The sequence below is a fragment of the Diachasmimorpha longicaudata genome, chromosome 3, assembly GCF_034640455.1.
Source record: "Diachasmimorpha longicaudata isolate KC_UGA_2023 chromosome 3, iyDiaLong2, whole genome shotgun sequence".
NCBI classification, from domain to species: domain Eukaryota; kingdom Metazoa; phylum Arthropoda; class Insecta; order Hymenoptera; family Braconidae; genus Diachasmimorpha; species Diachasmimorpha longicaudata.
The window spans coordinates 16,358-41,521 of NC_087227.1; the positions used below are offsets into that span (position 1 = coordinate 16,358).

A 25,164-nucleotide genomic window follows, 5' to 3' on the forward strand; every position below is an offset into this window, starting at 1 on the left:
CTTCGAGTGAATATTTGTGAGCTATTGTGCACTCATCCCAAATTATTATTGAACTCTTCCGCAACACTGCAGCTATTAAACTATTCTTTTTTATGCTACATATTGCATTTGGTTTATGATGAATGTCCAATGGCAGCTTAAATGTTGAATGTGCCGTTCGCCCAGCATCTAGCAAAGTAGCCGCAATGCCTGACGATGCAACTGCCAATGCGATTTTCTGTTGCGACCGTATTTTGGCAAGAATCAACGATATTAAAAATGTCTTACCGGTTCCCCCTGGTGCGTCCAAGAAAAAAAAACCACCTTGTTCAGCAGCAACAGCCAGCATAATCCGATCATAAATATTTTTTTGTACTGATGTCAGTAATGGCTCACTGCTCACAATAATTGTTGCTAAATTTCCACGGTCATATTGTTTTTCTCGTTGTAAATCGACGTTGACTGAGTCGGTAGCTGGGCGATTAGGTGGTGGCATACCATAATGATGAAGTGGTAAATTTGAAATTACCACACATAAATCCTCGATGAACAGTAACGCTTCATTATCCATCTCTGGCGTATAATCTATATTGTGGCATTGATCTGTCTGTCTATTTCGGTGCAATATGTCTTCTGTCATACAATTTTTCCCATAAAGTTTGTGCTTGTGATGGATAACATGTCGTCAAAATAATTGCAAACAGCTGACGAATGTTATTGGGTGTTGATGTCAACACAGCATCAGCAAGCGTTAAGTCCAAATGGTTATCGTCTTCTAGCAATTGCAGTTCACGACATGCATCTTGAAAAGTATTGAATACTCTACCATTAACTGTTCGCAGAAATTTAAAAGACGTTGGTCCGGGAACATTCACCAATAACAAACGTAAATAGAAGCACTCATGTTGCTTTGGAGGTACCGTGTAAAGTCGCCCCAATGTCTTAGCTTTGAATATGTCTGTAATGGAAGGATCTAGTTTTCCTTGTTTTCGTGGCTCTCATTTTTTCCTAGATTTGTTCCATGTAAAATAACGTGGAACATCGGCATATATCAATGTCTTTGCGAATTGGCCAAAAATATCAGATTTTTGACACAATGTAAAAAATTCGGTTAGAGTCGTTTTTGGAGCCTCAAGCGCTCTTTGTAAAACATTTTCTTCAGTGAAGTATACACGTTGACCGTTTTCAAGATGTATTGCTAGATGCTGGACAGAAAGATCTCTTTCGTGTCTGGGAAAGCTAAGAATATGCCAAATAGCTTCGCTACTGCTAATGTATCTGCCCATTTGGTATCGTGCTATTTCGTCATTGTTATTGATATTTCCAAATATGGCCATATCACTGCCTTTGTTTAAATATTTACAAATGTACTTAATTGATTTTACCGAACTGCAAAGCTCAACATTGATATGTGCTGCATATGTTTTTGAAAGTAATGGTGAGTATGGTCCCACCCACTGATTATCAAGTTCTACTTGATTCGGATAATTCTGTAGTCGCATTGTGAATATGTGGCCACCATTCTCACTATTTCTGCGGCGATACATTGGATAACCGTCAATATTCGTAATGGTGTCATTCGTATACAGCTTTGGGAATTTTTTCTTACATTTTCCATTTTCCATGCATGATGACGTCATGTTGAAAGCACCGCACGGCACATGGATCATGTGTTTGGTAACAATATCAAATAATTCCTGATCAATTAATGGGTCTGGAATTTTGGCTGAAATTATTTGATCAATTTCTTCTGGACGGATTTTATCTTGAAGCCAAATTAAAATGTGAGCATGAGGCAATCCTCGCTTTTGCCATTCAACCGTATACAGCCTACCACGTGTGATACCAAAAACTGAATATTTAACAATAAAATCAATTAAGGATTTCAATTTTTGTTTGAACACACGTGCAGTTATATCATGACGATGAATTGCTTGTTGTCCTGGTAATAGTAAAGGTTGTATCTCTTGCCAATTCGGATTACACGTGAATGTAATAAACAAATCCGGTCGGCCGTAATGACGTACGTAAGTCATGGCATCTTGTATGTATTCCTGCATATTCCGTGGACTGCCGATGTAGCGTGAAGGTAAAATGAAAGGCTTACCGATGTCATTGGGATTCAAATTTCCGTCGATGTTTCCAGCAACAGCATCTCGTAAGTGAATATATTCTTCCGATCGTAATTTAGCCTGGTTGTATCGAATGAATCGCAGGCGTTCGCTTTCAACCTTAGCAAACATATCAATAATGTATTGATGAAATAGCTGACGAAATCGTAGGATATAGTTGTCCTGATTTCGTCTAACCATTATTCGGTGTGCGTAGTCGTTCATTGAACTAACTTTTTTATTTCCATAAGCACCTAAAACAATAGAAAATAAAATACAATAAAAAATTGAAGTTCGTATATACAGTAAGAAAATAAATAGTTAATTGTCAAATTTACCTGTATTTGGATCACACTGGTTGATTTTAAGGTGGTATTCATCCTGTCCTTGCCTAAATATTAATGGATATTACAGTGCGTCATATGAACGGTGTAGATCCGAAACGGTACTGACAGTGTTGTCTCGCCGTGTAATTCTTATAGCTGTTTTGTCAACTGCATCACCGACCATAATAATGGCAACATCATCAACAGTTGGAGCGTTGAATCTACCAGCATGTTCACCTAATGGTACTTTGTCGGCTTTGATGACGATTTGATAGTTTGTCATTTTGCAGTCGTGGCGAAACTCTTTTAATCAATCGAATTAGTTGATTCTGATCTTCTGAAAAGGTTTCCAGCAATATCACAATTGCTCTTTCCTCTGTTTGTTCAATGAACTTATACTGGCACCGAGTCGTCACGCGCTCTTCACAATTGCCCATAAAATAAATTTGAAGAAATTTCGGATTATTATCAGGCATGGGCATCAATGATCCGATGTTATGGTACACCTGGCCTTGTATTTTGAATGTAGTTTCAAAATTACGTCGATCAGACGCGAAATCGCAGATTTTAGTTGCGCCAAATGACGTCATTTGGAAGCAAGAATTAATTTTGCGTATCTTACGCAACAATAAATTTGAATCATCTGAATCGCCAGCAAGAAGGAATAATAAAGGTTCCGGAGGAGTGGGAAGAGGTGATAGCACAACTTTTCCTGATGCGCAGCACATGCTGGGTGTTTCATTCCGAAATTTCAATGCCTGACAATATTGACATACTATATCCATTCCACCGATAGCAATTTTGGAATGTGCAGAGTAGTTAATATTTGGCGCATATTCAAAAGCAAGACGACCAAATGATGTACGTATTAATGAGCGGCTAATCCGCTGCCTATGTCGTTCGTGTACTCGTGCTATAGCAATGTTTCGTTCTCGTGCCGCTCTTGTTCTCGTAATATTCTATCGCAAACGTTCGTCACGCTGTTCTTGAGGTTCTTGTGCACGACTCTCTGCCGCCCTGATTCTTTGAGCTGAATTTCTTGTAGCGATTTGTTCTGCCGATTCATGCGCTCTTGCAACACGTTTGCGTTGTGCCTATCTGCTCCTCACGTTGTTTAGATTACATTTTTTCGGTGGCATATTACTGAAATAATAATGTTAACGTTTCGATATGAGAAAAAAAACAGAAAAACATGCCATTGAAGTACAATGAAATGAGAAGTGCAAAATATTATCAGGTGTGTGAATAAGTCTTTCCCGTTTTTTTCAAATTTTGAGCCTTTATTGTGAAAAAATGGTTACAAATGAATTATTGAAAGTATTGGCCATCGCTATCTACAACTTTTTTCCATCTTTCTGGCAACATACGAATCCCGTTGCGAAAAAATTCGACCGGTTTGGCCTCTATCCAGTCATCCACCCATTTTTTGGCTTCCTCGTAGGAATGGAAGTGCTGGTCAGCCAGGCCATGCGTCATCGATTTGAAGAGATGGTAATCAGACGGAGCAATGTCTGGACTATACGGCGGGTGGGGTAGGACTTCCCATTTGAGCGTTTCTTAGTATGTTTTCACCGGCTGTGCAACATGTGGGCGAGCATTGTCATGTTGCAAAATAACTTTGTCGTGCCTGTCGGAGTATTGTGGCCGTTTTTCTCGCAGTGCGCGGCTCAAACGCATCAATTGTCGTCGATAGACCTCGCCTGTGATCCTTTCATTCGGTTTCAGAAGCTCATAGTAAACCACACCTAGCTGGTCCCACCATATACAGAGCATGAGCTTGGCGCCATGAATATTTGGCTTGGCCGTCGATGATGATGCATGGCCGGGTAGTCCCCATGATTTTCTTCACTTCGGATTATCGTAACGGATCCACTTTTCATCGCCAGTCACGATACGATGCAGAAAACCCTTTCTTTTATGTCGCTGAAGCAGCTGTTCGCAAGTGAAAAAACGCCGTTCGACGTCTCTCAGCTTCAGTTCGTACGACACCCAATTTCCTTGCTTTTGGATCATTCCCATGGCTTTCAAACGCTTGGAAATGGTTGTTCGGTCAACTCCCAATGCTTCAGCAAGTTCTTCTTGCGTTTGACACGAATCTTCATCAAGCAAAGTCGCCAATTCTTGATCTTCAAAGATTTGCAGCCGCCCGGAACGCTCCTTGTCTTCCACGTCGAAATCACCACTTTTGAAGCGTCGAAACCATCCGCGAACACTTGAATCATCGACACAACCTTCTCCATAAGCTTCCTGAAGCGATCGATGCGCCTCGGCAGCAGATTTCTTCAAATTGAACCAATAAAGTGAAACTTCCCGCAAATGACGTCGACTCGGCTCAAATTTCGACATTTTCGCGATATCAAAAATTTATGATGCGAAAAAATTTCAACTAATGTGTTAGTGTGGAATTGTTGACAGATGAATAAGCTTTGATTATGACATATGTAACCATTGAATACTCGCACAGTATTGGTGGCGGCATCTCTTACAAAAAACGGGAAAGACTTATTCACACACCTGATAGTTAATAAGGGTTAAATAAAAGTGAAGAAAAAAAAATTGTACAATTCTAGAAAACGTGTGGGGAGCTTTGTAGCATTTTCTCATAGATACATCAATTGACTATTATAAATATGTGATAATACTTACATGTATATATTGTAATTGAAGAGTTTTGACCTTTACTATTATCTTCACTATAATATAAATTTAATTTACACTTCAGTTTAAGTAACACGTGGCCGGTTAAGCTAACACCAAAAATTTTACAGTAAAAACAACTGAATTTCACAGTATTTCGTTTTCGTTCCGTTCGTACAAAATATATTTAACTTATATTTTAGCCTGAACAACACGTGGTGGTTATGTTATTGAATTGTAGGTTATAGTACACGTTTGTAGATTCCACATATCGGCGCCATCTATTGATTACTTACTCAACCCAGTCAATAGATATCGCCAACTATTGAAATCATTTGGAGTTAACAGATTAGAATGTATGTGAATGTCAAATATTAGACAAATAATTTTGCAATCAACTAATACTGCGACTGTAAATTGAGCTGTAAGCTATTCTACCATGTAAGTTGAATTAAACTGCACACGGTGTGCAAATTTCATTAAAATCGGTGAAGTGGTTCGCGGACAAACAACGTGACACGTTTGTAGGTTTGTGGTCGTTGTGTGCTATACCACATAAATTTTCTCGCAATTGGTTTTGGTATCGTCAACAGTATTTATTGTCATAGAATCACTAGTGTATAAATAATAACTTAATTAATATATGTATAAACTTCTAGGAACAGCACGCTACAGCTGTAGTCAGTCAGCGAGATCACGAGGAATAAGCTTCTGCTTTCTCTCACGAGGTTTCGTGAGAGGTCGCTTGGCAGGTTGGGCAGTTTCCTGGTTGGATGTGGCTCGGTCGGTAATGTCTTGACTAGACGACGGAGTGGCCACATGTACTCCCCCCCGAGTATCTTGAGAAGGAGGAAGGCTGAAAGATACGGTTTTATTAATTTTGCGAGAGTAAGTTTTCACCGGTCTGTCGATTGACGATTCCCATTCGTCAGGGCGAGCAGGTTGGAGGGAAATTTCAACTCCTGGTGGTTCCGGAGCGGTTGAGTCCTCTTTGACAATGTATGCTGGTTTTAATCTCTCTATCGAGATGGTCTTCTCCTTCCCCTCGACATCCAATTTGTACAGCCTGTCGTCAATACGTTGAATGATTCGGTAGGGTCCAACGTAGGGAGGTTCCAATGGTTCCTTCACGTGGTCACACCGAATAAAGGCGTGTGAGCATGTATGCAGGTCTTTCAGCAGAAACATCCTCGTCTTGGAGTGATGAGAGATTGGTGTGGGGCGAAGTCCGCGCATGTATTGCCTATGCTTCTCTAAAAAAATTTGTGGGTTAGTAGGAACGTCCTGATGAATGAAAAATTCTCCCGGAATCCTCGAACCAGTACCAAACAATAGATCTGCTGGTGTTGCTTGAAGATCTTCCTTGAAACAGGTTCTGAGACCAAGTAAGACCGTGGACAAAATATCAGGCCAAGGTTTGGCTGAGCACATAAGAGCTGCCTTCAAGGTTCTGTGCCAACCTTCTATGATTCCGTTTGATGCGGGATGATATGGCGTTGTTCTGACCTTGTTCGCTCCTATGAAGTTGGTGAGGGCTCGGAATAGAGCTGATTCGAATTGAGAACCTTGATCTGTTGTAATTGTTAACGGTATTCCAAATTGAGAGATCCAATGATCAAAAAGTGCAGTAACCACAGTGTCTGCTGTTGTGTCACGTAATGGTACAGCGACTGGCCACCTGGAAAATCGGTCAATTATTGTTAAACAATAACGAAAACCTCTTACCTCAGGAAGAACGATAAGATCCAGATGGATGTGGTTGAACCGATTGTCTGGGACATTGATTTCCTTGGGTGGCAGTCGGTTGTGACGATGTATTTTTGATCGTTGGCATGCCAGGCATTCTCTGGCCCATTTGATGGCATCACGCTTTATTCCCGGCCAAACATACTTCTGTTTGATGTGGTGTGAAGTTGTTTTCCCATTGGGATGTGCTAGGCCATGAACACTATCAAAGGCTCGTCTTCGAAGTGTACTTGGAATGTACGGTCGAACAATACCTGCAGAGATGTCACAGTAAATGCTCACATCTGGTTGTACAGTTAGTCTCTGAAGCTTGAGTGATGAATTACTGTTGTTTAGGTCAGATAATTCATCATCAAGCTCTTGTGCTTGATAGATCGTCTGAGGATCAAGGATCGTTGGCATGTTGATAGAACTAACTGAGTTAATTTTTGACAGTGCGTCGGCCACTACGTTGTCTCCACCTTTCACATAAACAATGTCAGTAGAAAATTGAGAAATAAAGTCCAACTGTCTTAATTGACGGTCTGATACTTTTTCTAACTTCTGCTGAAATGCATAAGTCAGTGGCTTATGATCTGTTTTGATGACAAACTGACGACACTCATGAAGACGTTTGAAGTGTTTAATGGCAGAAAAAATTCCCAGGAGTTCACGATCATACGTGGAATACCTGGTTTCTGTATCACTCAGTTTTCTTGAAAAGAAACCGACTGGCTGGACAACATCATCCTTTATTTGTTCGAGGACTGCACCGAGGGCTGTTGTTGAGGCATCGGTGGTGAGCACGAGTGGTGCTGTTGGAGAAATGTAAGCCATGTATGCAATGGAGCTGAGCTTCTGCTTACAAATCTTAAATGCTTTCTCGCCTTCGCTGGTCCAGTTGATCTTTGTTTTGTTGTTTTTCTTCTGAGCATTCTTCAGGTATTTGTTGAGAGGAATCTGGTGAGTTGCTGCCTCAAGGAAGACACAACGATAGTAATTTACCATTCCCAAGAACCGTTGGAGTTCTACGACTGTTTCGGGTCTGGGAAAGTTGGTAATATTGTTTATGCGTTCCATTGATGGTCTGTAGCCCTTGGAACTGATGAGATAGCCGAGGAAAGTGACTTCTGATTGTCCAAGTACACTTTTATCGACATTGATGGTTAAACGCTGTACTTGCAATCTTCCAAAAACTATTCGAAGATGCTCATGATGCTCTTCAGGTGATCTGGACATGATGAGTATGTCATCAATGTACACAAAAACGAAGTTGAGATCCCGGAATACTGAATCGATGAATCTTTGGAAGGTTTGCGTAGCATTTTTTCGTCCGAAGGGCATCACCAAATACTCGAAGAGTCCCCAGGGTGTGGTGATAGCGGTTTTTTCGATGTCGTCCGTGTGCATGGGTATCTGGTGGTATGCACGAACCAGATCCAGTGTGGAAAATATTGTTTTGCCGTACAACAATGGAAACAGATCCTGGATTAGTGGTGGAGAATATTTGTCTGGTATTATGCTTGAATTTAACTTACGGTAATCTCCGCAAAGTCGCCAACCATTTGATTTTTTAGGTGTTAGATGTATTGGACTGGCCCAAGGACTGCTTGACGGTTGACAAATTCCCGATTCCAACATGATGTTGATCTCGTGCTTTGCCGCGGCAGCTTTTTCCCCAGCTAATTTTCGAGGACGCTCGACGACTGGAGGACCCGTGGTAACAATTCGATGAGCAGACGAAGACTTCAGTGACATTGGTCCAGTTGAAGGCTTGGTGATGGCAATGTATTCTTGCAGCAGGTCCAGGTACGATGGATTAGAACTTAGTGTCGATACCCCATAGAGTGACGTCCTGCTCACTTCACCTTTTGATGTAAATGAAGTGATGGAGTCAATGATCTGTCGGTTGTGGAGATCCACAAGCAGTGAGTAGTGGGCTAGAAAATCTGCTCCTATGATCGCTGACTGAACATCAGCGAGAAGGAATGCCCATGTAAATTTTCTTCGAAGATTGAAGTCCAACGTGAGTACCTGGGTGCCATATGTATTAATCACTGAAGAATTGGCTGCGAACAGCTTAAAAACGTCTAACTTAGGATTAGTGGAAAAATACTGAACAGGTAATATAGATACCACTGAACCGGAGTCAATTAAGAATTTCTGTCGACTGATATTGTCAATCAGATGCAATCTAACCTCCGTTATAATGTTAATGGAATTGCTGTCGCCAATAGAATTTATTGACGACAGCTCGTTCAGTTTTCCGTTTGGGTTGTCAAGCTGAATGAGCACGGTTTGGTACAACGTTTGGCCTTGTCTCCATATCTCATATGGTAGAAGCACATTTGAGAGGTATTTCTCGAAGAAGGATTCCCCGGAGGAATTCCCAATGACCTTGAGCGCGAACGATGACGTGAATTGCTGAGTTTGTTGAATTTCATGTTGAGGTCACTGAATCCTTGCAATAATGCGTCAAATTTATCGCTTAATTTTTGCAATTTGTCACTCAGGCTCGATGTGGAGTGACTTGTGTGAGTTGTGGCCATTACGGTTGGTGATGAGGAAATGTCATGAATCCTATCAGCCAATTCAGCCATTTTCTCTAGCTCCCAGGTCTCTGTTGCCGATAGGATGCTACGTAGCGTGATGGGCATGTGGTTCATCCATAAAGATCGCATCATCTCATCGGTGACGCATCCGGCCGCGAGTGTCCTCATTTCTCTCAAAAGCTCCTTGGGTTTTTTGTTGCCAAGATCCAAACCTGTCAATAATTTGTGTAGTTGTTTATCCACGGACTCTGTGTGTCTTTTGATAAGTTTTTCCTTGAGAAGCAAATACTTATCTTGTGCTGGGGGATGTTTGATGACATCGGAGACCTGTTTGAGGGCCTCGGGGTCCAGTGGGGAAATTACATAAAAATATTTGCTGTTATCCGCTGTTATCCTCCTGATATTAAATTGAGCCTCGATTTGTAAAAACCACAATTCTGGGTTTGTCTTCCAGAATGGTGGTAGTCTGATGGTGTCTACTAAAGCTACAGCACCGTAGGTATTTGGGCTACCCTGTGAGTCTAACGGCAATGTGCCGGTCTGGGTGAATGTACCTGAGGTGTGTGCTTGCTCGCGCTGTAGTTCCTGAATGCGTCTCTGAAGTTCTTCAATTTGTTCCTGTTGCTGTTGTTGCGATTCCATATTTGTAGGTTGTTGCTCTCGTTGTTGGGACCGCGTTGGAGAACGATCAATCGTCATTTTGTTGAATTAGAGAGCGATGGCACGTGCCAAATTGTAGGAAGTAGTTTTAAAGCAACGTGGTGATGTTTTAGGTTATATACCAAAATCCAACGCAATTACGTCGGGGTCACCAATGTGGTCGTTGTGTGCTATACCACATAAATTGTTCGCAATTGGTTTTGGTATCGTCAACAGTATTTATTGTCATAGAATCACTAGTGTATAAATAATAACTTAATTAATATATGTATAAACTTCTAGGAACAGCACGCTACAGCTGTAGTCAGTCAGCGAGATCACGAGGAATAAGCTTCAGCTTTCTCTCACAAGGTTTCGTGAGAGGTCGCTTGGCAGGTTGGGCAGTTTCCTGGTTGGATGTGGCTCGGTCGGTAATGTCTTGACTAGACGACGGAGTGGCCACAGGTTTTACATAGTAGTGCCATCTATTGATTAGTTACTCAACCCTTATGGAGATATGGTGGGTCTCACATAAAACACACAAATATGTAGAAAATATTATGTTTATTGATTGCACGTGAGTAAAGATACAAAAGGGAAGCGCGTGGCCACGCCGCGTGTGTCGTACCACAAAAGGAACTAGACTATATCTAACTTAGGGACTAAAATGGCTGCCTCGTCGAGTCCCCTAGATCCATCCTCGGCACTAGTAATTGTTTGCGCCGTTGGCGCTGGCGCGTGCCTCCGTCGGTATGGCTGGACTCCGGTCGAGGCTGATCCGCCACACCCTGTGAATAGATATCGCCATCTGTTAAAATCATTTGGAGTTGACTGATTAGAATGTGTGAATGTCAAATATTAGACAAATAATGTGCAATAAAATAATATTGCGACTATAAATTAAAATGCAGGCAATCCCATCGTTTAAGGCCCGGATGGAGGGAATTTTTCTACAATTGGCGACTTTACGCCCTCCCACTTCGCGGTCAAACCCAGAAGCTTGATCTCACGCGATGCCCTGTCGGTAACTACGGCAATCGCTGGAAATCAGGGCGACATCAAAGAAGGGGTTTTGGAGGGCCCCTAAAAATTTTTTCATTTGTTTTTTTATTCGAAAATTCCATGGGGTTTGCCGCGGAGGTTGAATGGGGGTCTATAGCGAGAACACAGGGCGGGAGTGCGGGGAGGGGATGTATGCAAAACTGCAATGTACTTTTCCCACTCTTACCAACCCTTTTCAAAATGATATCATGGGGTTATAAAATAAAAAATTCGACCCCCATATACACATTTAAATTTCTACCCAATTTTCCCACCCTCATCACATAATTTCCAAGCCGTCCGACGGGGCAAAAAAAATGTCTCTACAGGGCTGGGTAAATCGACTCAGGGGGTGATTTTGCGTCGATCTGTACCTATAAAAACCACCCCATTTTTCCACCCTCCTTTCCACTTTACCAAGCTGGCCGACGGGGTCCAAAAAAAATGTCTCCACAGGGGTGGGTCAATCGACTGAGGGGGTGATTCTGAGTCGATCTGTACCCATAAATTTTGACCCCATTTCCCACCCTCACTACCCCATTTCAGAGATTGCCGACGGGGTAACAAAAAAATGTCTCCATAGGTATATGTGGATCGATTTAGGGGGTAATTAGAGGGAGTTGTCAGGTTAAATGAGGGCATTACAACCAAAAATGAAGATGGGAGGGTGAACTGACGGCACTGAAAAAAAGAAGGAGGGGTTGAGGTTGGGATGAATGTGCAAGGGTACAAAGGGGGTTGATGGTGGGATTAGTTCGTGGAAGAATGTGTACACACACGAGCGCAAGGCGAGTGCTGCCACATGAGTGCCTGCCTATGGCCGAATAACAATCGGCATTTTTTGTCGCCAACGTAGACAAAAATTTGTCGTGCGGACTGTTTTCGAGGCGTTCAGTGACGTCCATGAAACCTACCCCTTTGGCTCAAAACAGTCCATCCGCTCGGATATTTCATACGACAGTGATAACAAGACGGCTTGTTGCTGGCGCGGCGCGTTTCTGGAAAAAAAGGAGTAATTCATGCTGGATTTTGTTTTCAATGAGTACGAGTATAGATCTAGTCTTCAGCTAGTTTTGTCAACTTCGTATCCATTGAACGCGAAATTTTTCATGCAAAACTCCATTGGGTTACTACTATTGTCACTTCGGGAAGCAAGGAGTCGGTTTACTGATGAACGCACTGTAGATTATTGCGGTGACCTGACTGAGAGCCCTTTTGTATGCTTATAATTTTGCAATGCAATGAGTCATTTGCTTACTGTAAGTCAGGTGCATTTTGCACTGCATTGTGATTGTGTGAATAAGCATTTTGGTGATTATCATATGGATTTGACGGTTCAATGAGAGTGATTTTCAGTTACAATTGAAAGCTTCATCGTTCATGTCGATGGCTATAATCGCTTTGCTCAACATGGTCAATTTCAAACTATTCAACATGACAAATATAAAATATCATATTCGTCTGAGATCGATATTACTAATACCTATTTAGAGCGTTTCTACAATGCGTACATCAGCTTACCAACCGCTTACTTCCTGCAGTTACATTATCTCAGACGAATTAGAGAATTTATAGTTGACATGAACCTTAGACGCAACCGTTATAAATATATGTACCTATCCACAAATGTGTCTATTTATTCTTCATTTCCTCATCGCAATTATGAATATAACTCATCGACATGAAGGAGACGATCAATTATAACTGACTAGTTCATCACAAATGTGGAATCTCAAACGTCCCTTTTGGAATATTGAAAATATGAATTTATCTTTTCTTATTGACCGTCTTCCATTTTTTTCGAGGGGGAACTGAACAAGGCATGCATGACTTTCTCTTTTCTCTCTGCAGGTCTTTCATGCATTAGTCAGAATGGATATAAATGAATCCTTCAAATCCTTCAAATATATTCAGGGTACCCCATCGTGCCCTGCGTACCACGCTATGCCCTGGGCTTCCCCATGTGAAAATTGGACTAATTCGCTCGGCGCGGCAAAACCACATTCACGAAAAGTTGCCACACTGCAGGTTTTATTCGGTTGGATAACAACCATCAGTCGTTACATAACAAGTTGACTGCAATTTAGATCGTGTCACTAAGACGGCCGATCAGCGCATCTAGCTCCGCATTACAACACTGGCGGAGCTCTGGTATTATGACATCACATTGCGCGGAGACTGAAAAATGTTGTATGTCGCGATTGATGTATATATCAAGCAAATGATCCCGCATCATCTCGACTTTATACGTGATATTTTCCGGATTTAAACCATACATCAAAGTTATTGCAAATGCAATTGCAAACACACCACAGTCTACAGAATTGGTTTGTTGCTGTACTTCACGAAAGACGACCGGATTTTCATCAAATGAATGCTGAGGGAAAAGTCGTTGTAAGTACGGCAAATATGGATCTGTACTCGGTGACTGGATTTCATTACGCAATGAATCATAGACGTAAATGTCTTTTGTGTCGTAGTAAGCACAAATTCAATGCTCACTACCACGATTGAGAATTTGAATATGCTTGCGGAAAGGTTCAATGGGCTCTATTCTCAACAAAGCATCTCTCAATGATTGGTGAACGATATTGGTAAAGATTTTGTGTCACACGAGACACGATAGTGCCAAAAACATCTATATGAGTCGCCTCCAACTGGCCATGGGTATGGTCCATCAACGCGGTGAAATCTTCATTGGAAAGCTCTGTAGCTTGGAATTCCTCTACTGCAAAGTCCTCAACGTCGTCGTGATTAGTGGCCAGTGAATTGTTTGGTGGTGCACCATTTGAAATTTCAGGAATTTCCTTATCAGATGCAATGTGATCTCTGTTTCTGTTGGAGTATGCTCGAATACGTGGTAGATTTGAGCGACTGTTATCCCGTAAATCCATACTCCTACGATGTCTGCCGTCAACAATTTCGGGAATCACCCACCTTTCGTAAAATTCGCACAGTTTTCCAACCATTTGATGCCTCCAAAAACCTTCATCATGAATTATAGGGATGACTATGTGGTCTTCAGCAGTAGATATATATAGGCGGCAAGATTTCTTTCCACTGATTTCAAGATTGCCCACAACCTCATAATATAAGGGATTATTCTTCTTTATTTGGCCATGATTATCACGAAGCTTCAATTTATCCATAGCCTCTTCTATTGACGAGTTTCGAAGAACATATGGGCAATGAATTAGGATAATTTCATCATCGAAAATGCCATCTGGTTTGGCGGCCAAGAACGGATGAGTTTTGTCGATTATTACACCGCAGTCCTGTATACATCGGTCCTTTTTTATGTTCCTCTTTACACAGAGGGTGTAGGCTTGAGTTCGCTTCGAAGATGGGTACAGGATTTCTTTTACTGCGACCGCCGTTGGCGTTTCTTTCCTCATACGACATATACATCCTAATTTATGGCTGAAGAGAATCTTTTTCACATAGACATTCTCGTATGGATCAAGCGATCGCGATCTACGTTCAATATTTTCACGGTCATTCTGCCAATCGCGGAGTACGGCTTTGTGGTTCTCCAATGCCTCCGTATACATGTGGGGACCCATGTCTGGCTTCTCGCAATGGCGATCATAACCCGAGGGCCGTGTAATGGCACCGGAGTCATCTGCAGGTAATGGAGGCATCTTCTTGTTCTTGACGTATCTCGTGTTGTAATCGTTCTTTCTCTGCTTCCCCGATTCTATTTCGATCAGCTCCTGTGGTGGTATCTTATTCATTCCCTTGTGAAGACAACTTCCAAAATCCTGGTTGTTGAACTGAATAGCAGCCATTGCAATACGTGCTGGATACATGCCTCTCAATTGGACATTGACACCCTTGTGTAAATAAACTTTGCCAAAACTGAATTGAAACATTCGGCAAGGTTGGCTGTTTCAGCTGCTAATACGTATTCAGCTGTGAGACTCCAGGTATCCATGATGGCGTATAGCTGATCATATAAACCATACTGTCGCAAGACCGGAATCAAATTCATCTCATTCGCTTTCCTTTTTCCATCACAGAAATAATCAGCACACTCTCCATGTGAGCCAAAGACATGATTGAGCACGATTTTCATATCGCGTTTCAGAAGAGATATTTTCGTTGCGTTGGAAATCCCTTGCTGTCCTCTTCGGAAGTTAGCAGCACTTGTAACCGCTGTGCAAATCACTTGGATTTTCCCAAAAGCTAAGCTCTTCAATCTTTTCGCTTCCTCCGAGCGTCCAGTCTGGAATTTCGCAATCTCTTCTCGGATTTCCCGGACTCGACATCGTTGTAGATGACAGCGACATTCTCCTTTCGATACCATCCATAGTCCTGGATATGGATCGGCATCTCTCACTTTCTTGATAACGCTGCTGTCACCATCTCCAATAAGTTTGTGATAAATTAAGCCATGTTGTTCTAGGCTCTGTGTGAATCCTTGGACAATGACATCGCTTTCTACAGAAAGAATGCTCTTATTTCCTGGGTAATTGATAAAGCATCTGTGGTTTGGAATGGGACGCTACTGATTGTTGGCGCGGGCACAAGTAAGGCAATATCGATTGCGATAACCAACAAATAGAATTTTCTTGGTGACAGCACCTATGATGACTGCCATTCCCGACTCCGCTCGACCACCGCTATTGTGGCTCCTTATGGGCCAGGATCCATCAACAATGACTGAACATGCTGGAATCCCGTCAATGAGTGAACCGGTTTCATGAGCGATTCTGAGCTCCTCTTTGCCATTCTGTATTAATTGCTCCTCAGATATTTTCACATAAATGTCATCAAGTTCGGCGCTTATTTCCTTGAACCGGTTGAAGGTTGGACAAGGGATGCCTAAATTTGCCGTAAGTTCTTGCAATGCTGCATGCCCTTGACCTATCGCGCTGATTCCAGCCACTGCACATCGACTTACATCCAGACGATCATCATCTTCCAGTTCCGAGAGAAGCTCACTTCGTACATTGCAATTTCTGCATTGGAATATCCACTTAGTTTTGAACAAATGATGTATTTCGTCTATCAGTTCCTGATGCTGAATATCACAGCCAAATGGACCATGAAGATTGGCATCGAATTGTTCTTGCAGTTGACGAAGAACGTGGGTAAACGTCACAATGCTACGTGATCTAGCAGCCATTGGAGACACCATTCTTTGAGTTCCTCTGTTGGCCGTCATGTGCGGCGGGGACGTATTAGCAATATTGGATCCTTCGAGAGTGCGACAAGAGCTATCAACGACAGGATTCACGTTGATCTCAGGAGTAGCTCCCAACGGAGATATTGTCTGACTGACATCTTCATTTTCTCTATTCCAGGAGCTATTACTATGAGAAGATGTATTTAGAGGGGCAGCATCAGGTATTTTTTTACTCCTAACATTCAGTCCTTCAGTGGATCGCGATTCAGTCAACAAGTCCGCTGGCATGACTATTTCTGCGTTTGCACAGTCTGCGTTGGAATTGCTACAAAGCGTTCTTTGCATCTCCGTGCATAGAATATCGGCGGACACAGTCCTTACAGCTCTCTCATCTATTGCAACATCGGTATTTTGAGCCATATCATGACCATTTCCCACAGCTTCACCAATATTTTCATCAACGTTCTGGAACATTGGTGGAGCCGCGGTAGAATTTCCATGGCTTTCCTGGTCGGTGGGTTCTTTTGATGTGATGAAATAGCAGTGATCACGTTGAATGTTGCTGAAAGTGGGTAAAGGTTGAACAGTTTCTGCGGTGTTTGTCTCTATTAGGCCTCTCCTTGATGACTGACAAGTACTACTCTGACTGTCATGCTGCTGAATCGATTCGTCGGATTGACGGCCTATCAAATCTCCTTCAGTCAAGTTGTCTAAAAAAGAGTCACGAAACAGTGAATTCTGACTGGGCAATGATGCGGGTGTCGTAGAAGTATTGGCCGATAATAAACTGCGGAGCTGAGCGGTAGGGTCCACGATTTCCGATGCGGGAGAATTCGATTCCGTTGAATTCTGCTGCGGTGGCCGTACTGGTAAGTTGGTCCCTTCCCCAGTGGCTATCGTCGATTCAATCCATGCGCGATGCACGGAGTTCGCATGAGGCGTGGCGAAGCCGGGACAATCCGAGCCCGAACAACTTGGTTGTGATGGGCGTTGTGATGAACTTTCGCCGTTGATGGCAGCTATGGCTGTTTGGATCCATCCATGATGCGCAGCGTTCTCATGGACATGACGAAATCCATGACAATCAGATCCTGTGGAGCTCTGTTGTGATGACCGTTTCGGTGAGTTGGCCCCATCCCCAGTGGCTATCGTCGATTCAATCCATGCGCGATGCACGGAGTTCGCATGAGGCGTGGCGAAGCCGGGACAATCCGAGCCCGAACAACTTGGTTGTGATGGGCGTTGTGATGAACTTTCGCCGTTGATGGCAGCTATGGCTGTTTGGATCAATCCATGATGCGCAGCGCTCTCATGGACATGACGAAATCCAGGACAATCAGATCCTGTGGAGCTCTCCTGCGATGACCATTTCGGTGAGTTGGCCCCATCCCCAGTGGCTATCGTCGATTCGATCCATGCGCGATGCACGGAGTTCGCATGAGGCGTGGCGAAGCCGGGACAATCCGAGCCCGAACAACTTGGTTGTGATGGGCGTTGTGGTGAACTATCGCCGTTGATGGCAGCTATGGCTGTTTCGATCCATCGATGATGCGCGGTGTTCTCATGGACATGACGAAATCCAGGATAATCATGTTATGCCCCAAAATGCCATAACATTTCAGTTTCGTAATCCGGAGAATACGAGGACACGAAAGTGGCACGTATTATTCGGAATGCAAAACATATGAAGAAAGGAAAATAAAAGGTAATGAATATATGTGGATCAATCCACGTATATTCAACTTATGTAGATAACTGGGGCGCAGCGTCAGCGCTTTACGCCTCGAACTGGCCTCTAGCGCGTCACCGTGCGATGTAATACGAATCCACGAGACAATAAATACTCGAGGACTCGTATTCTCTGGGCCAGTTATCCAAATACCATTCATAAGGAGTTACTTCTTCTGTACTTATACTCGCCTGATACTCTGTGTCTCAGAGCGAGTCTTTAATTGTTAATAAACTAGTGGAATAACCAATAAAGATAGTGAATCAATTGAAGATATCTGCTCCTATCCTCTATCCGCGAGTGTGAACCCCGAAACCCGAACCCAACCGCTCGGGTCCATTACAATCAGATCCTGACGAGCTTCGCTGCGATGCAGTAAGGATGGCCGCAGCATCAGCACCCGTTAATATACCGGAATTATGCTGTATGCTGCTCTGTGGGCGTGAATCATGCTGATAAATGTTCATACTTACCTCCTCACGTGCTTCTTCGTTCCCATCGTCAGCGATGCTTCTTCCGACGCCTCCTGCACCGTCGGCCGCATTGATTGGCTGGCCCAGTTCCGGCTTATTTGCGTTCCGGAGCACGTTTCGGCGCCAAAAAAATTCAGTGATGCTATGCTATGCTATGTTATCTTTGTTGAATTCTTGGTTACGAACTGTGATTTTGCAATAACTTGATAACAATTCTGTAAAATCAGATGTATGATATACCACATTGAAGAATAATAAGTGTTCTTCAAAATGATATATGAATATTCTTTCACAAAGGGGAATATTCTGTAAAAACTAACCTTCCTCAAGGATAAACGGGTATAAGAAAAATGTTTCGTCTCATTTTCCTCCGAAATTTCGAAACAAATTGCTGTTACATAATTTAATTTATCACGCGCAAAGTAAATTTTGTCTTCGGTTTGGTAATTTTCGCACGACAAAGGAAAAATTGTCTATACATTTCTCAAAATTTGTATAGACAAAGACACAAATAATCCATAACAATGATGACAATTATTATTATTCTTATAGTTGCTATCCGCACAATTCGAGTAAATATTATTCATACGGCGCATCAAAAATTACTGGAATGCGCACGAAAGTTATTACCCTTCCGAATTATTCATTATACCAGTCAAACGTCGTCAGTCTATTGCTGAGTCTATTCACTTCGGTCTTTAATACCATACGTGCAAGAGAGAGGCAGAAGAAAAAAACCCCTCCTCCAAATCCCCCCTCATACTGCACAGTTTACCTCAAGGGCTGGGAGACTCTAATATTTACTATTATATTCAACAAAACCTATACCATGAAATTTTACACTGGATTAAGAAATGAAATCCGTTTCTGGTAGGTTTTCATATATAATGTATCGATAAATCACATAGATTTATATTGTGGTTCATTTCGTGCGTTTCAGTGCTAATTTTGGGCGCGCGCGGTATGGACCCAGTACTTACTACAGAAAGGAGCCTGCTCACACTCACGGATCGTGAATATGTGAAAAGGTGCTCGACATAAATGCTGTATAGTTAATCCTCAAAGCTGTGGAGGATTTATTGTAAAGGATTTTTTTCTGGCGACTTTTAGAAAAAAAACCAATGCCAATTGTATATTTTAAGAGTCAATCCTCTAGAGTACCTCATTGCAAAACGGGTTATATCCAACATAAATAAACATCAATTTCGTGGAGAATAATTCACTATTTGCCGCGAGTGATTGTAGGAGATTAACAATCGACGAAGCACACGAAGCCATGGCTTGTTTAAATATTCGTCAAAAAAATGCTATAGAGGTGCCCATTAGAATTCGTGAGTTATTGTCAACATGATTCCTGTTTACTCATGTTGACAACAACCCATGTTTTACAATGAGAAACTGTAGGGGCTTCACTCTTGAAATATAAAGTTGACATGGGTTTTTCGTATAGGAGTTGCCACATAGGAATGTTTGAAATAGTAAATCCTCTACACTGTAGACGATTTATTGCAATGTATTTTTTTTGGCAGCTGTTATGGAAAAAAACCAATGTCAATGTTATATTCCAAGAGTAAAGCCCCTAGAGTTCATCATTGCTGAATATGAAATATAAAATTGATATTGGTTTTTCCCTATAACAGTTGCCAGAAAAAAATACAATGGAATAAATCCTCTACAGCATAGAGGATTTACTATTTAAAACATTCCTATGCGGCCACTCCTATACGAGAAACCCATGTCAACTTTATATTTCAAGAGTAGAGCTCCTAGAATTTCTCATTGTAAAACATGGGTTATTCACAACATGGGTAAACAAGGTGTTTAAAAGAGAGAGAAAATTCAGCCAATTCTCCAGCGAAGAATGCGAGAACATTCAAACTGAGGAATTCGTCTCGAACCTTCCAAATCCTTGGGTTGCTAATCCCATCAAAACAACCCTTGGATATATAAAGAGAACCAAAAACAGATATACGCTCAGTGTCTCAAACAGTCTAGAATAGCTCAACGATCAACAGTGAGTACGCAATAAGTAATTCTCGATAGAATATTCGCAAATTGAAATCGGACTCAACTTATCAAAATATAGTGATCTCCATAATGATCAAATTGTACATCACCAATTAGAGCCTATCGCGATGATAACTAGCTATCACGTTTATTTATTGAGATTTAAATAGTTTCTCTCAAAATCCTATAGATGGATCAAAACCTACCACGCGTGTAGACTCGTCTACTCAACGGACGTTTCTGAATCCCAGTTCATCTACAGCGTTGACGAACAACAGACGTCCAAGTCTTTGTAGTTATCTCTCAATTAAATATCTTCGAGAAAACCTCAATTTTCAGTCGCGTACTCCACAACTGTTCTAGTATATCACCAGCAGTGCGTGAATTGAAATTAATAAACTCTATTGTGACAAAGTTCTCTCGAAAGACGCGAGGTTACGCCTCAAATTGTTTTACAATAAATTAAATAGTACATCTCCCATCAGCTAACGTGTCTCGTGTCTTTTTATTTTTCCCACCGATCCCAAATCGGCACCGCAACCTCGTCTCCATCTCAAACACAAGGATCATGTTGGAAATAACTCACTTTTGACAATGAGCAACTGAAGACAATGTCTGTGACGAATATTGAAAAAAAAACCTGAGTCCAGGTGCTCCTTCTATTATTAGATTGCTAGAATAACTCGTTGAAAATAGTGGGTTATTCTCAACGTGATGAATGTTGATGCATGGTGATTCATGTTGAGAAAAACCCATATTTTGCAATGGGTGACTCTAGAGGATTTTCTCAAGAATTATAATATTGACATTGCCAGAAAGGGATGCTTCAGAGGAAATCCTCTACACTAGAGGATTAATGTAAAGCATTTTTTTCTGCCAACCCTTCTAAACAAATCCCATGTCAATATTATATTGTTAGAGTAAATCCTCCAGAGTTACTCATGGCAAAATATGGATTTTTCTCAACATGAATCACCATGCATCAACATTCATCACGTTGAGAATAACCCACTATTTTGAACGAGTTATTCTAGCAATCTAATAATAGAAGGAGCACCTGGACTCAGGTTTTTTTTTCAATATTCGTCACAGACATTGTCTACAGTTGCTCATTGTCAAAAGTGAGTTATTTTCAACATGATCCTTGTGTTTCAAAGAAAGAGAAAATTCAGCCAATTCTCCAGCGAAGAATTCGAGAACATTCAAACTGAGGAATTCGTCTCGAACCTTCCAAATCCTTGGGTTGCTAATCCCATCAAAACAACCCTTGGGTATATAAAGAGATCCAAAAACAGATATACGCTCAGTCTAGAATAGTTCAACGATCAACAGTAAATACCCAATAAGCAATTCTCGATAGAATATTCGCAAATTGGAAGCGGACTCAACTTATCAAAAAATAGTGTTCTCCATAATTATCAAGTTGTACATCACCAATTAGAGCCTATTGCGATGATAACTAATTATCACTTTTAGTTATTGTGATTCAAATAGTGTTTAATGAGGGACCTGGATCGGAGGGGATCGGAGTGGGTGGGTGCGAGCAGCCCCAAAAAACGAGAGAAAATTTACACACTGAGCACGTGTCACACACGTCGCGTTTATTCAGTAAAATAACCACAATTGTGGGTTGGAATAATGTCAATTGTAATAAACTATTGATGAGCGGTCCGTTAATACTAAACTCATTGCAAATAAACCCAAAGAGCTGTTCCGCGAGTATAACGAGTCACAATGGTTTGAGCGGTCTAGAAAGATCGATTTTGATATCTGAGCGGCTCCTAATCCACGTGTTGCTAATACAATAATCCGGAAGCGAGTGAGTGAGCGAATCGCCCGATCTATCGGATGAGTTGAATCCGGGGATCCTCGTGGTCGGCGGTGGGGCAGCTTTCCTATGCAGGATAGCTAGGAGCGGTCCAGGAAGTGGCGCCCCATCACCCAAAAAATGTGAGGTAGGCCCATGGCAACAACTGGGTGGTTATGGTTTTGCCTGACGGTGAGCTGGCGTGATTGTGTTGGTGTGGACCTGCCGATTAGCAGGAATTCCAACATTCTCCCCGGCCGTCAGCAACTCTAGAGTTGCTGTCGAGAACCTTGTGAGCTGTAACAAGAGCAAAGGGATCAAAAACGTTGGCGGAGTGAATGTTTGATTCATCACCCTGTAGCTGTCCAAAAGGCTTAGAGCTGTCCGAAGAGCCGGGAGCTGTCTGAAGAGTCGATCCTCGGTTTGCTGGACAAGCCTGGAAACATCCGAGACGTTGGGGGTCGTAAATCCCGTCCGGTCCGGGTGCCTCCATCTCCACGGTGAACCTCGCCGGTCAATCCGGGTCGTAAATCCGTCAGGGTTGACGAAGTCCAGGTGAAGGCCAATGAGCTGACGAGCTGTTGCGCTGATATGGTTCTAGGTCCCTGACGTTGGGACTGGCAGGAGCACGAGCTTCACGATTGGGCGTGTTAACGTTGCCTGAGCGGTCCGGAGCGTGACTACTCGCGTAAGCCCATCCTTGCCAGGGTGTAGAGCGGTCACTTGGGCGAGGGGCCACTTTGCTGGCGGGAACCTCTCGTCCGTGAGTAAGACTAAGGAGCCGACGTTGATGGCGTGAGTTGGGTGGTGCCACTTGGATATGGCCTGAAGACGTTGGAGATACCCTGTGGACCATCTCTTCCAGAACCCTTGAAGTTTTCGTTGGATGAGCTGCCATCGGGAGAGTCTAGAGATGTTAAGATTCTCCAATGATGGCTCTGGAAGAGTCGTAGGAGCCTGGCCTATGAGGAAGTGCCCGGGGGTCAGAGCCGAGCAGTCGTCAGGATCATCCGTGAGCGGTTCAAGCGGCCGTGAGTTGAGAACTGCCTCAACTTGGGTGAGCAAGGTGGTGAGTTCCTCCAAGGTGAGCAGATCCTCCCCAATAGTCCGGGTGAGATGATATTTCACCGACTTCACTGCCGCCTCCTATTTGCCTCCGAAGTGTGGTGCGCTTGGAGGGTTGAAGGACCACTGGGTCCCATCGTGAATGAGGAGCTGGGCGAGCTGTCGAGATTCGGATGATCCTGCTGAGAATAGTCTCCTGAGCTCCTTATCAGCGCCGAGAAAAGTGGTACCGCAATCGCTAAATAAGGTGTGAGCGATCCCGCGCCGACTGGAGAAACGTCTGTATGCCGCTAGGAATCCATCAGCTGAGTAGTCTGATACTTCCTCGAGATGCACGGCTGAGGTGGTCATACAGACAAAGATAGCCAACCAGCCCTTGTATGACTTGTGACCCCGTCCCTTCCATGACCGGAGCGATATGGGGCCGGCGTAATCGACCCCCGTGTTGAGGAAGGCGCGAGCGGGGGTGAGTCGGGCTGGTGGCAGCTGTCCCATGAGCTGTTGAGCACGTATCCCACGTTGTCGAGCGCACTTCACGCATTTGAGAATAAGGGAGCGCACTGGAGCTCGGCCTCCGAGGATCCAGTAAGTAGTCCTGAGCTGACGAAGAGTGAGCTGTGTCCCGCCGTGAAGAGTCCGTAGGTGAGCTTGGCTTATCAGTAAGCGAGCCAGTTGCGATTCCTTTGGGATGATTGCCTGATTTTTGCTCTCGGGGTCGAGCTGTGCGAACCTGAGCCGCCCACCCACACGCAGGATCCCTTGACGATCAATAAACGGGGTGAGCTTGGTGAGCGGATGGGACCTGGTGAATTTGTCCGCTCGAGAGATTATCCGTAGTTCCTCCCTGAAATGAGCTGTCTGGGTGAGCTTGACCCACAGGACCCGTGCCTCTTCCAGCTCGCTGAGCGTGAGCGGATAATGGAGTGACGTATTAGGAACCCTCCTAAGCCGAGCGATGAACCTTGAGCAGATCGCGGTGATCCGAAGCAGCCGGTTGAACGAAGAGAACCTATCGATGAGATCCCAGATAGGTATTTGCTGAGCGGCGCCGTAGTAAATCTGCCCCGGCTTCTCTTCGAAGTCCACATTGAGGTCCCTTTCTAGAACGTGAGTTGGCCAAGATGAGCTGTCCTGTTGTAGCCAGGGCGGGCCTGTCCACCACAGCTTATGTGCTACTAACTGTTGCGCGGTGAGACCTCGAGAAGCACAATCTGCTGGATTATCCTTGCCAGGCACCAGCCTCCAGTGAGTTGGTTGAGTTAGCTCTTGGATGAGAGCGACACCATTCCTCACGAATTCTTTCCACCGTGATGGGTGGGAGCTGATCCATGTGAGCGTTACTGAGGAATCAGTCCAGAGGTAGGTGGGCGCATCTCTGAGGTTGAGCTGATCCTGAACGTACCGTATGAGCTTGGCTAGGAGCAGGGCTGCTGTAAGTTCCAGACGTGGGATGGTCAGCCGTTTGAGCGGGGCTACTTTAGTCTTGGAGCAGACGAGCGTGATACCATTTCCAGGTAGGTGCGGAACCTTCAGGTAAATGACAGCTGCCATAGCCACCTGGGATGCGTCGGAAAATCCATGGACGTCCACGTCGAAGCCCTTGAGCAGTCCAAACCACCGTGGCACAGTGACCTCCGACAACTGGTTGAGTTCATCCCTGAACTGACGCCATCGATGTGCTGTCGTCGGGGAAACTGGGTCGTCGCATCCCAGTTTCTCAATCCAGAGCGCCTGTAGTAATATCTTTGCTCGTACCACCACTGGCGCGAGGAAGCCAAGTGGGTCGAAGAGCTGAGCGGTTTCCGACAGGATGACTCGTTTTGAGATGGAGTTGGCTTCAGGCCGAGCGATGGAGAATGTGAAGCTGTCCGTTCCTGGATGCTATGAAACCCCTAAGATCTTGGTGAGCGAGTCCTCGATCACCTTTTGATCGTGGGAGGTGCTG

The 25,164-nt window shown here is 43.4% G+C and overlaps 2 protein-coding genes across 2 annotated transcripts; both read right to left on the minus strand.

Annotated features, from left to right (window-relative positions):
* Positions 1-590: 590 nt before the first annotated feature.
* On the minus strand, positions 591-2,837 carry LOC135160997 (uncharacterized). The gene is made up of 3 exons (XM_064118221.1): positions 2,429-2,837; positions 1,013-2,344; positions 591-937 (listed from the first exon to the last, which is right to left on the minus strand). The coding sequence occupies exons 2-3, from the start codon at positions 2,313-2,315 to the stop codon at positions 591-593; spliced, it is 1,650 nt and encodes a 549-aa protein (XP_063974291.1). The 5' UTR covers positions 2,316-2,344; positions 2,429-2,837.
* A 6,199-nt stretch (positions 2,838-9,036) lies between these two features.
* Positions 9,037-10,422, minus strand: LOC135160010 (uncharacterized). The gene is made up of 2 exons (XM_064116127.1): positions 9,885-10,422; positions 9,037-9,542 (listed from the first exon to the last, which is right to left on the minus strand). Exons 1-2 carry the CDS (start codon positions 10,027-10,029, stop codon positions 9,037-9,039), a joined length of 651 nt encoding a protein of 216 aa, XP_063972197.1. The 5' UTR covers positions 10,030-10,422.
* Positions 10,423-25,164: the final 14,742 nt, after the last annotated feature.

Bases quoted from the DNA above. Each gene is read 5' to 3' on its own strand.
- LOC135160997 (XM_064118221.1), bottom strand. From the start codon at position 2,315: ATGAACGACTACGCACACCGAATAATGGTTAGACGAAATCAGGACAAC. The intron at 938-1,012 runs GTTATTTTACAT...CTTCCATTACAG, and splicing joins GATATATGCCGATGTTCCAC to ACATATTCAAAGCTAAGACA.
- LOC135160010 (XM_064116127.1), bottom strand. From the start codon at position 10,029: ATGACGATTGATCGTTCTCCAACGCGGTCCCAACAACGAGAGCAACAA. The intron at 9,543-9,884 runs GTACATTCACCC...AATTATTGACAG, and splicing joins CGAGCAAGCACACACCTCAG to GTTTGGATCTTGGCAACAAA.